Source organism: Chelonia mydas, chromosome 2, assembly GCF_015237465.2.
Source record: "Chelonia mydas isolate rCheMyd1 chromosome 2, rCheMyd1.pri.v2, whole genome shotgun sequence".
Taxonomy (NCBI): domain Eukaryota; kingdom Metazoa; phylum Chordata; order Testudines; family Cheloniidae; genus Chelonia; species Chelonia mydas.
This window is the reverse complement of record NC_057850.1, coordinates 5,777,864-5,789,002: the sequence shown is the minus strand read 5'-3', so window position 1 is coordinate 5,789,002 and position 11,139 is coordinate 5,777,864. Positions and strand designations below refer to the sequence as shown.

General features: G+C 45.4%; 1 protein-coding gene across 1 annotated transcript; it reads right to left on the bottom strand.

The window, feature by feature from the left end:
• Nucleotides 1-2,951: 2,951 nt before the first annotated feature.
• LOC114021711 (lymphocyte antigen 6E-like) lies at nucleotides 2,952-8,569 on the bottom strand. Its single transcript, XM_027831609.3, has 3 exons — nucleotides 8,463-8,569; nucleotides 5,673-5,777; nucleotides 2,952-4,443 (listed from the first exon to the last, which is right to left on the bottom strand). Exons 1-3 carry the CDS (start codon nucleotides 8,512-8,514, stop codon nucleotides 4,229-4,231), a joined length of 372 nt encoding a protein of 123 aa, XP_027687410.2. The 5' UTR covers nucleotides 8,515-8,569; the 3' UTR covers nucleotides 2,952-4,228.
• Between the last annotated feature and the right edge of the window lie 2,570 nt (nucleotides 8,570-11,139).

Below are 11,139 nucleotides of genomic sequence, written 5' to 3'. Positions count from 1 at the left end.
TGGAGTACTATGGTGTTAATGGTGGCAGAGGTTCACCCTTTCCCAGGGTGCTAAGAGTCCCAGGTGGAGAGGGACTTTCTGAAAACTGATCCACAGCTTTTTACAGCTCAGTGGCTTCTTTGCTGACCATGCCTACAAAATTCTGCTGACCCAGTCAGTCCCTGGACAACTTGCAGAGCTTTCAGTGCACAACTGGACACAGTGGAAGCTACTGCAAAAAGCAAGCATAAGCCAGAATTCAGAGGCAAAGGGTTTTGTTTGTTTTTGGCTGTCGCTGGAATGGAACAGAGAAACATCCCATTCCTACCCACAGGGAGACATTGAACTCTGGTGGTCATTACTGGGTTGTTTGAAAAGTGCCAGCCCAGCAGAGATCAGCAACCCAGGAAGCTGAGGAAGGATTTCAGGTCAGGCTGCGGAGAGCCAGCGTAACTTGCCATTGGACTGCAGACCAGGGAGACATCCTACCCATTTAGGGGGGAAGACATTGTAAGAAATCCCATGCCCGTTTTGAGTTTTAAGCCAGCCAGCGATTACAGCGCTGTGTCACACCTCCAAGAACTGACTTTCAGCTCCCTATCTGCCTAGGCAGGAGCTGGGAGGGAGTGGGGGTGATTTAGGCCCATTGTAAATGTTGGGGTGGGGAGAGGATTAAGCTATTGTTGCTATGTTATTATCCTAATTACTCCAGTTCTTTCCTTATCCCATATCCTTTGTTGCCTAGAATTAATAAAGTACCCCCTGTTGTAGTGTTATTTTGGGGATTGTTGTCCTCGTATATTGGATTACACTCCTAGTATATTATTTGCTAATAAAAATGTTCCCAAGGGACAGAACCCCTTGTGTTCCAGGCACTAGGAGGGGTCCCCCTTGGGTGGAGGCACCAGGTGCTAGGAGAAAGAACCGAGGACCCCTGCTCTTGAGGGGAGAGGGGAGAAGCTGTCTCAAGCAGTAGGCAACAGGGAGAAGGCTTAACCATGCCTCAGGGCTGGGTTACAAATGTATGCACTGAAACCACAGGCCCTTTGCATATGCAGTGTAAGATGTAAGAATGGCCACACTGGGTCAGACCAAAGGGCCATCTAGCCCAGTATCCTGTCTTCCGACAGCAGCCAATCCCAGGTGCCCCAGAGGGAATGAACAGAACAGGTAATCATCAAGCAATCCATCCCCTGTCTCCCATTCCCAGCTTCTGGCAAACAGAGGCTGGGGACACCATCGCTGCCCATCCTGGCTAACAGCCATTGATGGACCTATCCTCCATGAATTTATCCAGTTCTTTTTTGAACCCTCTTATAGTCTTGGCCTTCACAACATCCTGTGGCTGAACAATCCTGCATTCTCAGCTGAACACTTCCGGGTTTTTTTTTTTGTTGTTTTTTTGCCTGCAGCTTCAACTGGAAGCAGGAGCAAAGGAGGCTTCTGTGAGATTTCCACACTCAAACAGTTTGGATAAGAGTCCAGCCTTTGGATTCTTCTCTAAACTGACCCCCTGAGTGTTGTATGCAGTCCCAGGATATTAGAGAGACAAGATGGGTGAGGTCATATTTTTTTATTGGACCAACTTCCATTGGTGAGAGAGACAAGCTTTCTAGCCACACAGAGCTAATTAATAAATCTAAAATTACTATTCATTTTTTTAAAAGCACTCTTAATTTTTAAGTCAATCTCAAGATTTTGTTGGCCTGACTCATGGTTTTGGAACACTTAGGGTTGGCAATGAGTACTTTACAGGGTTTTCAAAGAGTAGTTAACTAAGGGGACGTCAGCGTGTATGAAAATAAGAATCTGACGTGGCGGGGTACAACCAGGGCAAGGTGTGAGCAGGGGATAATGACACATAGAATCATAGAAATACAGGCCAGGAAGGGCTTGAGAGGCCATCTAGTTCACCTCCCTGCCCTGAGGCAGGATTAAGTGAACCTAGACCATCTCTGACAGGTGTTTGTCTCAGCTGTTCTCGAAGTGATGGGGATTCCACAACCTCCCTGTGTAACGTTCCAGTGCTTAACTATAAGGCAAGATGTTAGAGATTCTCATCTTCAGGAGAAAGCTTGAGGGTGGCATCGTCACCTGGAATCTTTAGGTCATGGTTTCGTGTTATAAATGACATGGAGTTGGTTGAGTGAAAGCCTATTTCTGTGGCACATAGCAGCCCAGTTTAGAGAAAGATGTAGATGAAACTGGCTGAAATTCCCACCCATATCCCTATCGTTACCCAGCTGTCCGTCATGCCCACTGCCCCATTAGTTATTCCATGGCAAAAGTCAGCCTGACAGAGGGGACTGGGCGTCTGTTCCCAACCCCACTTTTCTTTGGCTCACGCTCCAGAACGCAGCATTTGGTGGTGAGGATTGCCTTGAAAAAGGGATAAACTAGCATTTCAGAAAGAAAGGGAGTTGCGGGGATTAGCACTGAGGGCAGATTTGGTAGCTAATAAAACTTTCAGTTCTACAAGACTTTTTGGACAAGGATAACCAGTGTCATTATCCCTATTGTGTAGATGGGGAAACTGAGGCACAGAGCTGTTATGTGACTCACTCAGGGTTACGCTGCAAATTGGCAGCGGAACTGGAACTAGAACTGTGGACTACTGTCGCCTAGGCCTGGGTGGTAGCCCCTCGGCCACCTGCTTTACCTTTATTCAAAGTGCTCCGTTATTTACCATCAGAGCTGAGGTTCTGACGGTTTCTTGTCTGGGTGTAAATTTCCAGTCTCAGTTTTGTTCCCTTTGACCATTTCCTGATACACTTCAGATAAGCCTATTCACCCACCTGCAAAGACAAATACAGTTTGCTAGCGACACCTGTTGGCAAAAGAAGAACACTGAAATGTTTTTTCACTCCGGACAAAATGCCAAGGAAAACAAGAACAAATTGTTGTTATTCTGACCGTTTGCTTTTATTTGTTCATTTCAGATATTTCCAAATAAGGGATTTTGTGCCTGTACGGATTGCTCCCGCTGTATTTTGGAAGAACATGTTAGCTTCAGAAAGAGTCACCATCATATGGAAAACACTGGGGAACTACGGGTGCTCTGGGGATCCATGGGTGTTCTGTGGATCCATGAATGGCTCAAGAGTTAAACTCTAACCTGTTATATGCAGGGTCAATGGCTGATGTCCCTGGGCCCAAAAGACCGGATGGAAATTGCAAAATAGCTTATGGCAGGGGAGCTTGTAGCTCTCAGACTTGCTTGTTTATTTAGTGTCCATATTTGTTTGAAGTATTTTTATTATTATTCCTATAATAGTCAGACACTGAATCTGATCACCACACCAGTGTAAATGAGGAGTAACTCCACTAGAATCAGTGGAGCTACCAGGGTGTAAATAAGATCAGAACTGGGCTTCATTTGCAGCTTTTCTACTGCTTTACAATGGAGAATAAATACTCCCATCACCATGCTACAAATGAGGGAACCGAGACAGAGAGCACTCTGTTTTCAGAGGTAATGAACCCCTGGAGTTCCCGTTCACAGTTTGGGTTGGTCAGTGGCTTTGAAAATTTGGGCCTAAGGAACTTGCCCAAAGTCACAGAGGGAGCCTGTGCCAGAACGGGGCGGGGGGGATGTTAGGGGGCAGGGCCCCATCACTAAACACTAAACGTTGGAGGAGGAATGTGGGAAGGCGGGTGGCTGGAGATGAGTCGTTCTGGTTTGGGCCCAATCTCTAGTATATTGTGGCTTGTTTTCTATCATGCGTGCCTGTTGATCATCCGCACACCACTCCCTGCTGGGATATTCATGAGTCATTTCTCTTTAGCAGAATGAAACTCGTCACCAGGAATGGACATTTTTTTAATCAGACATTTTCAGGGACATAAACATCAGAGAGTCCTGAGCGTTATTTCTTCAGCACATTCACTGGGACAGATGGGGTTAAATAAAGGAACCTATCCTATATAGCATAGGTCAACGTGCCCCAGCCACCAATAGTGGATTCAAAATGTGACTGCAGCAGCACGGTCCAGCTGAGTTCCTAAGTCTCTGGCCCCAAGGACATGAGAGAAAACCCTCTGGTTCTGCTGAGCGACATGGAGTTCCACCCAGTGACCGAGGCATGAAAGGTGGTAGAGAAGCGACCTAGAAAGGTGATGAGATAGATCCAAGATGATACTTGATAGAAAGGGCCCAGTGTTAACCCTGGTGGGATGCATTGCAAAGAGGAGATGTAGCCTCTCCCTGGGCGGGTTCTTCAGCGAGGAAACCCCCTCTCTGCCCAGCACTTCACACTCCGGTCCTGACAAAGGTGACAACAAAGCCGGCAAAGATGCTCATTGCCAATGCCAGGTAGCCGATTCTCATGTTGCCCACGCCATTGCACAAATCTTCCTGGCAGCAGAGAAGATAAGATTGGGGCATGACAAGAGTTTTCATCATTGTAGAGAGTGGGCACGATGGGGAACATCCCTTCTCCAGGAGATAGTCAGGAGAGGAGCTGTCTAAACAAGAAAAGGAAAGGGGAAATCAGCATTTAAAAGTTCCCAAGTGATTCCTCAAAGACTGTATCTGTCAGTGTTGACTATATCCTAAATCCCATTGGGATCATAACGCCATGGAATCATCCATTTATCCCAAGGGATTTATCCATTTGTTTCTAGTTAAATAGCACCCCGAGACATCTCAGATTTGACAACTCCTGGGAAGGAGGAGGAGAAACTGCCCACAACTATCTGTTGAGATCTCTCAGAGGGAAAAAAATAAAGCTGCTGAGGAGGAACCCTTTCCACTCCTGTCAGGGTCCGCCGGTGAGCCCAACACTTTGTGATAAATGGTACCAGCTGATACCTGATCTTCATCCATCACCAGAAGAACATCATTGACCAATGCAGTCTCTGTGCCATAACTAGGTCTAAACCCAGAATGAGAAGGGCCCAGGAGATCTAAGGCATCTGGACACTGAGAGGTGTCTTACCACAACCTTCTCCACAGACTTACCCAAGAAGGGAAGATGTCAATATGTTGAGTGATGGCTCCTTGAGCAAAGGCTGCACTAATGGGTCCTTCAAAGCACCAGGAAGCCTGTCCTCATTGAGTGAGGCATTGACAGTGTCTACAGCCAAGGACCCAGTACTTCTCCGCTGGCCTTCACCAGCCAGGAAGGACATGGATCCAGAGCACAGATTGTGGGACGAAGTTCTCTCACGCCTCCAGTACCTCAGGGAATATCGTCAGATGGACCTCTAACAGAGACAGTGAGGTCCTTGTCCCCCTATGATCTTGTTCTGCCACCGGTTCTGCCACCTATTCTGATCACTTTTACCCACAAAATAACAAGAAATTTCCTCAAAATGGCATGCCTGGCCCCCAGGGGAAAGGAGAGCAGCCTCGTGGCTCGTCTAACTTACACTCTATTTTCCATTGGTTCTGGAAAGCAGAAAATAGCCATAGTGCAGGGCACTCTGGGCAAGACCCTCCACTCATGTCCTACCCTGGGGAATAGGAGCAGGACAGCATAGGACCCTTATACCAGTTGTGCACCAGCTGGGGCACCCAGCACACGGGGTATTCTCAATAGGACCATTTCTGCCCACTTACTTGTCTCCCTCCCCTTAATCAACTACTCACTAAGCAAGGCTCTGATCTTGCAATTAGACCATGGGCGTAGGGATCTGCCTGTGCTGATCCACTCCAGAATACGGCCCTAAGCACTGGTAATGCTAGGACTTACTTCTAATAGATGTCGTGCAGTAACGATCAGCTGTTGAGCAATTGACGGGATTCGTGCAGGTGTTCACCGTTGTGCTGTTACACACGTGGCAATGCAGCGAGTAAGCTGTGAAGGGAAGATAACACGGCATATCCAACAGCTATCAAAACAGTTTCTTTTATTTGATTGGCTGGGAAATCAGCCTTATTCTCCCAGTGAAATGTCATGAATACTTGCTCGGTGTCAGCCAGAATTGTGCAACAGGCAGCAGGTATGTCACAGCTGAGGATCAGACCCACTGCTATCCAGACACAACACGTTGGTGAGCGAGATCCTCAGCAGATGTAAATTGGTGTATCTCCATCCCGGGAGCCAAACCGATTTAAGCCCAAGAACTTAAGTGAGCCATGGGTGGTGCTGGCCCTCTGCACAGGGGTGACTTTCACCCAGGGGAAATGAAGGGAACCTGGTAATGTTACTGAGATGCGCAGAAAAGAAGAAAAGCAAAACTAATTAGAGAAGCAAATAGGAATAATAACTGGCAAAGGGCAGAAAACTGGGGAGAGTTCTAAAAAGAGCTACAAGAATTGGAGGACTGAAAACCCTGCCTTTAAACATAAACACCACCCTACACCGGAAACCTACTGACCGCTATACTTACCTACATGCCTCCAGCTTTCATTCAGACCACACCACATGACCCATTGTCTACAGCCAAGCTCTACGATACAGCCACATTTGCTCCAACCCCTCAGACAGAGACAAACACCTACAAGATCTCTATCAAGCCTTCTTACAACTACAATACCCACCTGCTGAAGTGAAGAAACAGATTGACAGAGCCAGAAGAGTTCCCAGAAGTCACCTATTACAGGACAGGCCCAACAAAGAAAATAACAGAACGCCACTAGCCGTCACCTTCAGCCCCCAACTAAAACCCCTCCAACGCATCATCAAGGATCTACAACCTATCTTGAAGGATGACCCATCACTCTCACAGATCTTGGGAGACAGGCCAGTCCTTGCTTACAGACAGCCCCCACATTTGGTGAAGCAAATACTCACCAGCAACCACACACCACACAACAGAACCACTAACCCAGGAACCTATCCTTGGAACAAAGCCCATTGCCAACTGTGTCCACATATCTATTCAGGGGACACCATCATAGGGCCTAATCACATCAGCCACACTATCAGAGGCTCGTTCACCTGCACATCTACCAATGTGATATATGCCATCATGTGCCAGCAATGCCCCTCTGACATGTACATTGGCCAAACTGGACAGTCTCTATGTAAAAGAATAAATGGATACAAATCAGATGTCAAGAATTATAATATTCAAAAACCAGTCGGAGAACACTTCAATCTCTCTGGTCACTCGATTAAAGACCTAAAAATCGCAATATTACAACAAAAAAACTTCAAAAACAGACTCCAACGAGAGACTGCTAAATTGCAATTAATTTGCAAACTGGACACCATTAAATTAGGCTTGAATAAAGACTGGGAGTGGATGGGTCATTACACAAAGTAAAACTATTTTCCCATGTTTATTTCCCCCCCCCCCCCACACTGTTCCTCACACGTTCTTGTCAACTGCTGGAAATGGTCCATCTTGATTATCACTACAAAAGGTTTTTTTCTCTCCTGCTGGTAACAGCTCACCTTACCTGATCACTCTTGTTACCGTGTGTATGGTAACACCCATTGTTTCATGTTCTCTGTGTATATAAAATCATCCTACTGTATTTTCCACTGCATGTATCTGATGAAGTGAGCTGTAGCCCATGAAAGCTTATGCTCAAATAAATTTGTTAGTCTCTAAGGTGCCACAAGTACTCCTTGTTCTTTTTGCCTTGATAGTGAGACACTTAAGACGACGGAGGATCGATTTAGTTTATGCAAGAGAATGCTAACAGGGGCTTGATCAGAGGCTCTGATCCTAAATGGGAAAGAGATTTCTGAGAGGAGACAGTTCTTTAAACTGACAGAAAAAGGATAAAGAGATCCAATGGATGGAAACTGAATCTAGGCTAGAAATTGACTAGGAATAAGGTGCTATTTTTTAGCAGGGAGGGTAATCAACCATTGGAACAGATTTCCTATGAACGTGGTGGATTCTCCATCACTTGCAGTCTTTAAATCAAGGCTAGACATCTTTCTAAAGATCTGCTTTAGCTCAAAGAGAAGTTATGAGCGTGATGCAGAAATTACTGGGGATAATGATTCTGATCACCTTTGTAAAGCACTTTGTGCGCTACTGATGAACTGTGCTATATAAGAGGCAGGCGGTGGTGTAATTATTATTTCTGGGTCCAAGTTTTTCATCCTGTATTATACAAAAAGTCAGATCAGATTATCATAACCGTCCTTTTTGGACTTAAAATCCACGAAAACCTTTCGTTCCCATTGATTTTTCAGATACTTAAATGGGCAAGGTAGAAAAGAAACCAGTGGGGTCTTTACAAAGAAGATCAGCATTTATATTTGGGGATAAAGAATGAGCTTGTACAAGGTGGAGTGAACACAGACTGCACAAAGAACAGCGAGAGCCGCAGAAATCATTTATCTCAGAACAGAAGAGGAGCTGGCAGAATGTGCAAATAATGAGAAACTATCCCTTAGGGTCTGACGTTCCTTTCTCTCCCCATCCGAGCTTCTGTAAACTCTTCCTTTGGGGAAGGAAGTCCACTGAAGCCAGTGGGGAGTCTTTCCACTGACTTCAATGGGCTTTGGATCAGGCCCATAATTGTAAGTGTGTGGGAGATCAGCGATGGAAAGCATTATTATCAATGGACGTCTCACCTCTCTCTGCCCACAGGACTGCGGCCAGCAAAATGATGAGAAAAGCCTTCATCTTCTTGGGATTCTCTCAGCTTGCAGAGAAAAGGGCAGTTTCTCTGGTAGGGACGATGGATTGCCTCGGCAAACGAGGACAGCAGTTTTAAAGGCTTGGTCTCAGGTAGGCGAGACAATAGGTGGCTAAATAGGGTGTGGAGCATACCTCATAAAGCGAGTCTTTTATTTATCTTTCCATTTACAATATTTACAATATTTTCTTGCATTATTCTCCTTTGTCATAAGCAGAGAAAGCAGGAGAGGTGATTTTACACCCTTTTTCATTGCATTTCTTTTTAGCAAGGGCTCCATTATAACTCTGAGATGTCTGCCATTCAGTATATTGATCTGTAAACCCCTTTCAGCTGCGGATCAATCCACAAACACCCCACCCCACCCAATTCAAACTTCTCTTTCCTCCCCAACCCAACTGCTGCGAACCCTTCCTTATCTAATGCTATCATCCTCAATCCAGTATCTGGATCGGTTTGTCTTCTTGTTCCCCCCTACTCTCTGTATGACATAAAAGAGAATCCTATCTTCTCCCCTCCTATTAGCATTGGTCTGTGAGATGTGTGAGCTAATTGTCTTGTGTGATAGGTGGTTATTGGCAGGCCCCTGAATATTTTCAGATGCACTTTGACAGTTCCAGGCTTTGTTAGGTTCACATCAGTACTCCTTCCTAGGCAGTCACATCAGGGTCACCACTTCTAATGCAGGCCAAGCCAGTAGTGGCGAGGGGCCTTCACCATCTGAATTCTGATTTCTGTCCTTCATGAAATGAGTTCGGCGGGGCTCAGTTCTGTTCCTAGAGCACAGGTGTCCACAACACATAAACAACCGCCAACCTTGACGCTTGCTGGCCTCCTTGTTAAGAGTCAGCAGGAGGTCAAAGACTGACTGAGGATTGTCTGTGGAGACCATCTCCATGCCACTGCTGCTCCCTCCAGGTCAGGGTTGGGGCAGTGTGGATTGTTGTTCTCATTAACCTCTGAGGAACAATTTTTCTCCCTCCTCCTTGTAACAACCTTTTCTGTACTTGAAAACTGTTCATGTCCCCTCTCAGTCTTCTCTTCTCCAGACTAAACAAACCCAATTTTTTCAATCTTCACTCATAGATCATGTTTTCTAGACCTTTAATCATTTTTGTTGCTCTTCTCTGGATTTTCTCCAGTTTGTCCACATCTTTCCTGAAATGTGGCACCCAGAACTGGACACAATACTCCAGTTGAGGCTGTATCAGCGCGGAGCACAGCAGAAGAACTACTTCTCGTGTCTTGCTTACCACACTCCTGCTAATACATCCCAGAAGGATGTTCTCTTTTTTTGCTACAGCGTTACACTGTTGACTCATATTTAGCTTGTGGTCCACTACGACCCCCAGATCCCTTTCCGCAGTACTCCTTCCTAGGCAGTCACTTCCTATTTTGTATGTGTGCAACTGATTGTTCCTTTCTAAGTGGAGCACTTTGCATTTGTCCTTATTGAATTTCAGCCTATTTACTCCAGACCATTTCTCCAGTTTGTCCAGATCATTTTGAATTTTAATCCTGTCCTCCAAAGCACTTGCAACCCCTCTCAGGTTGGTATCGTCCGCAAACTTTATAAGTGTACTCACTATGTCATTGATGAAGATATTGAACAGAACCGGATCAGAACTGATCCCTGCAGAAGCCGTTTGACATGATTTGTTCTTGACAAATCCATGCTGACTGTTACTGATCACCTGATTATCTTCTAGGTGTTTGCAAATTGATTGCTTAATTATTTGCTCCATTATCTTTCCAGGTACTGAAGTGAAGCTGACTCAATCCTGAGTTTCTGCATCAGAACCCTGATTCTAAGCGTTATGCCAATCCAATCAGAAAACAGAATTATACCCTGTGACCCCATGTGTTCAGTCACAGCTGCTTGAATTCTGACTATCAGATTCTCACAATGAACTACTTGTGATCGAGTTACAGATACAGTGTTTTTTGCAGAAATCTTTTGGGGATGGAATTCACCCCTCTGGTGAGGGACCAGCATATGGACAAGGCAAGATGTACATCTCACTAAAGCCCTCATTTCAGACAAAACTTTTCGTATTGGTGATGAAGTGTAGAAGGAAGGAATTCAGTTTGACTCCTCTGTGAATCTAGCCAGATATTTACGTGGCCCTCATCTCCATAGTATCTGAATGCCTTTGATTCCAGGCAGTGTTTGCAGGGCCCACAGTTAGAAAAAACATGGAATCCTTGTGAACTAGGTAAACTTGATCTGGGGTCATTGAGAGCCTAAGCGGGACTTGGCAGGCCTAAGTGGGACATTAGTGGCACCTGTGCCTTTTGCCACTCGGGCGAATGTCACCCTGTCAGTACATGGGAATGACCAATACATTTGAGGAAATCACTATTTTCTTTCAATGCACAATTTGTGAGCAGGGAAGAAGGCAAAATTCTTCAAGGAAATGTTCTTATTGTAAATTACTCATCCAAATCCAGTTGACAATAAAACTTGTTTGAAACCAGAAACAATTTGTTTCCTCTTTGGACAGTCTCCCATCAAAGATGGTTAATCGAAACTCTTAGAGATTAGAATCTCATAGAAATTCCTGCAGTTTCTGGGCAGTAGAACAGCACATAGTTGGAAAGGTGTCAGGATA